This window comes from Echinops telfairi, unplaced genomic scaffold (assembly GCF_000313985.2).
Source record: "Echinops telfairi isolate 266 unplaced genomic scaffold, ASM31398v2 ScPeMD7_7424;HRSCAF=8462, whole genome shotgun sequence".
NCBI classification, from domain to species: domain Eukaryota; kingdom Metazoa; phylum Chordata; class Mammalia; order Afrosoricida; family Tenrecidae; genus Echinops; species Echinops telfairi.
In genome coordinates this window covers 20,648,651-20,650,854 of record NW_022111324.1, presented here as the reverse complement: position 1 = coordinate 20,650,854, position 2,204 = coordinate 20,648,651, and the positions used below count along the sequence as shown (strand labels likewise).

General features: G+C 33.9%; 1 protein-coding gene across 1 annotated transcript in view; it reads right to left on the bottom strand.

The window, feature by feature from the left end:
• Window positions 1-2,204, bottom strand: part of SOAT1 (sterol O-acyltransferase 1) — a 48,098-nt gene that overhangs the window by 36,827 nt on the left and 9,067 nt on the right. Inside the window, exon 2 of the mRNA XM_004706700.2 lies at window positions 61-119. Coding sequence (XP_004706757.2) covers window positions 61-119 — 59 coding nt within the window. The remainder of the gene's footprint in view (window positions 1-60; window positions 120-2,204) is intronic.

Here is a 2,204-nt window from a genome sequence, read left to right as displayed (position 1 = left end):
AAAAAAATTTTTACTGAACAAAACTAAAATGACACTTTTGTTCCTAAATGGGTTACTTACCTCTGCCTCTGTGGTCAATTGTAACTTCTTTGATAGTATGTGTTTTATATCAAGTTGACCTAAGGAAAGGGAAAAAAAATTATTACTTTTACATCAATACAGTTATCTAGCAACACTTTTAAATCACAAAGCTGAAAACCAAGCAAATATAGGGTTGACCACACAAACAACACTACAACAACCAAAAATCCCATATAGCTATTATAATGATACGTGGGCATAAGTCAAAGAAAATTAGTACATAACAACTAGACAAGAACAAAGACACACATTAATTACAACTATGTTAACAATATAGTATAGTTCCTTCCAATTCTGAGAGTAAGGAAAATCTGATTGCCTGAATGCACCCTCCACCACGAAAGACTACAAAAATAGTGGATAAAAATATTAAAAATTAAACAACAACAAAAAGCCTTTAAAGTGATTACTAAGCTATTACAAGCCAACATAGGCAAAAAATAAAATCAAACAGGAGGCCTCAGGGATACGCAAGAAGTTTAAGGATTTCTGGCAAACTCTAAATGATTAAGTTTCTACTCTGGCATGGCAACACAGGCAAGAAAGGACAAGATGGGAAGTCTCACAGGGAGGGCACTTGCACATGAAAAGCTAAGACCCCATCTGACTCCGTCCTCCTAGCACAGTGGTTCTCAACCTGTGGGTCACGACCCCTTTGAGGCTTGATCAACCGTTTCACAGGGGTTGCCCGATTCATAAAAGTAGCAAAATTACAGTTACGAAGTAGCAATGAAAATAATTGTATGGTTGGGAGGGTCACCACAACATGAGGAACTGTATCAAAAGGTCACGGCATTAGGAAGGTTGAGAACCACTCCACTAGAACAAGGTAGAAAACCACAGCAGAAGAGAATAGCAAGGCGTCAGGTCTGCTTCCAGTTTGACCCTGCAGAGACCTTTTCAAAGCCCACCGACTGCCACTGTTGAGTTTGGCTCACAGCAACCCTACAGAGCTACTGAGGCTGTAAATCTTTTCTTTTTTTATAGTGGAGTGAAAATTCTTTTTCCAATTTTTAAAAAATCACTTTATTGGGGGACCATACAGCTATTACCTTAATAGACATACATCCACTGTGTCAAGCACATAAGGAAACAGAAAACCTCATCTTTCTCCTTTCTCAGCAGGACAGTTCCAAAAATCGACCCTCACCAGAGTTTACGATCTAAATGGATACTAACTGTCTAGTCTGGAAAACTTCAAGAATAGAATTTATGTTAAAGTAATCCCACGAAATGTCAAGCATCATTGTGGTGACAGATGTGTTGCACGGGTGAGTGAATGAAGAGTATAATGTCAAGAAATGTTAAAAAAGATCCCAATTTCTAGTTTGCTGACTTTGTCTTTGAAAAAATAAAATAAAGTAACTTTGTATATCATTTTGATAGTACTAATTTTAAAATCTGGGTTCTTTTTTAAAATGAGAATTTGCATTTTCTCTATTCTACTTGGTGAAATTAACTTTAATACTTAATACTTTGTATAAATTTAAGATTATATTAAATATGTACTACATAATATACCTCTATATTTACATTCAATTTATATAAATATAATTATATTGTAAATATTATTTAACACTTGTATTTATATTAATTATACTATGTATATTATAGTCATATTTTATATGTAAGTATATAAAACATAATATACATTTATATAAAATTTGTATATATAAACATGTATTTATATATAAACATATATTCTGTTACATATTTATATATTATGCATGTTTTATTTATATATTTTTATTTCAGTGTCAACAACCACTATTACATATTCTGCCTAAAAGAGAGTATGAGTGAGCTTCATTTTTGACGGACACTGAAATTTATAAGAGAAAAGTGATTTCCTACCAACAGTAAGCTATTCACTTTGACAGAATGAACTTTATGGGAGCTACTAAAATCCAAACTCACTGTTGTGACTCAATGCTGACTCATAGCGACCCCTGTCTGTTTCTGAGACTGTGACTATTTATGGGAGTAGAAAGCCCAGTGTTTTTCCCTTGGAGCTGCTGGTGGTTTCAAATGATCAGCCATGTGTATCACAACCCAAAGCATACACCAGGACTCCTTAAAGGGAGATAGCTGGGCTAATTTAAGGTTTATAATAAAAAACCAAA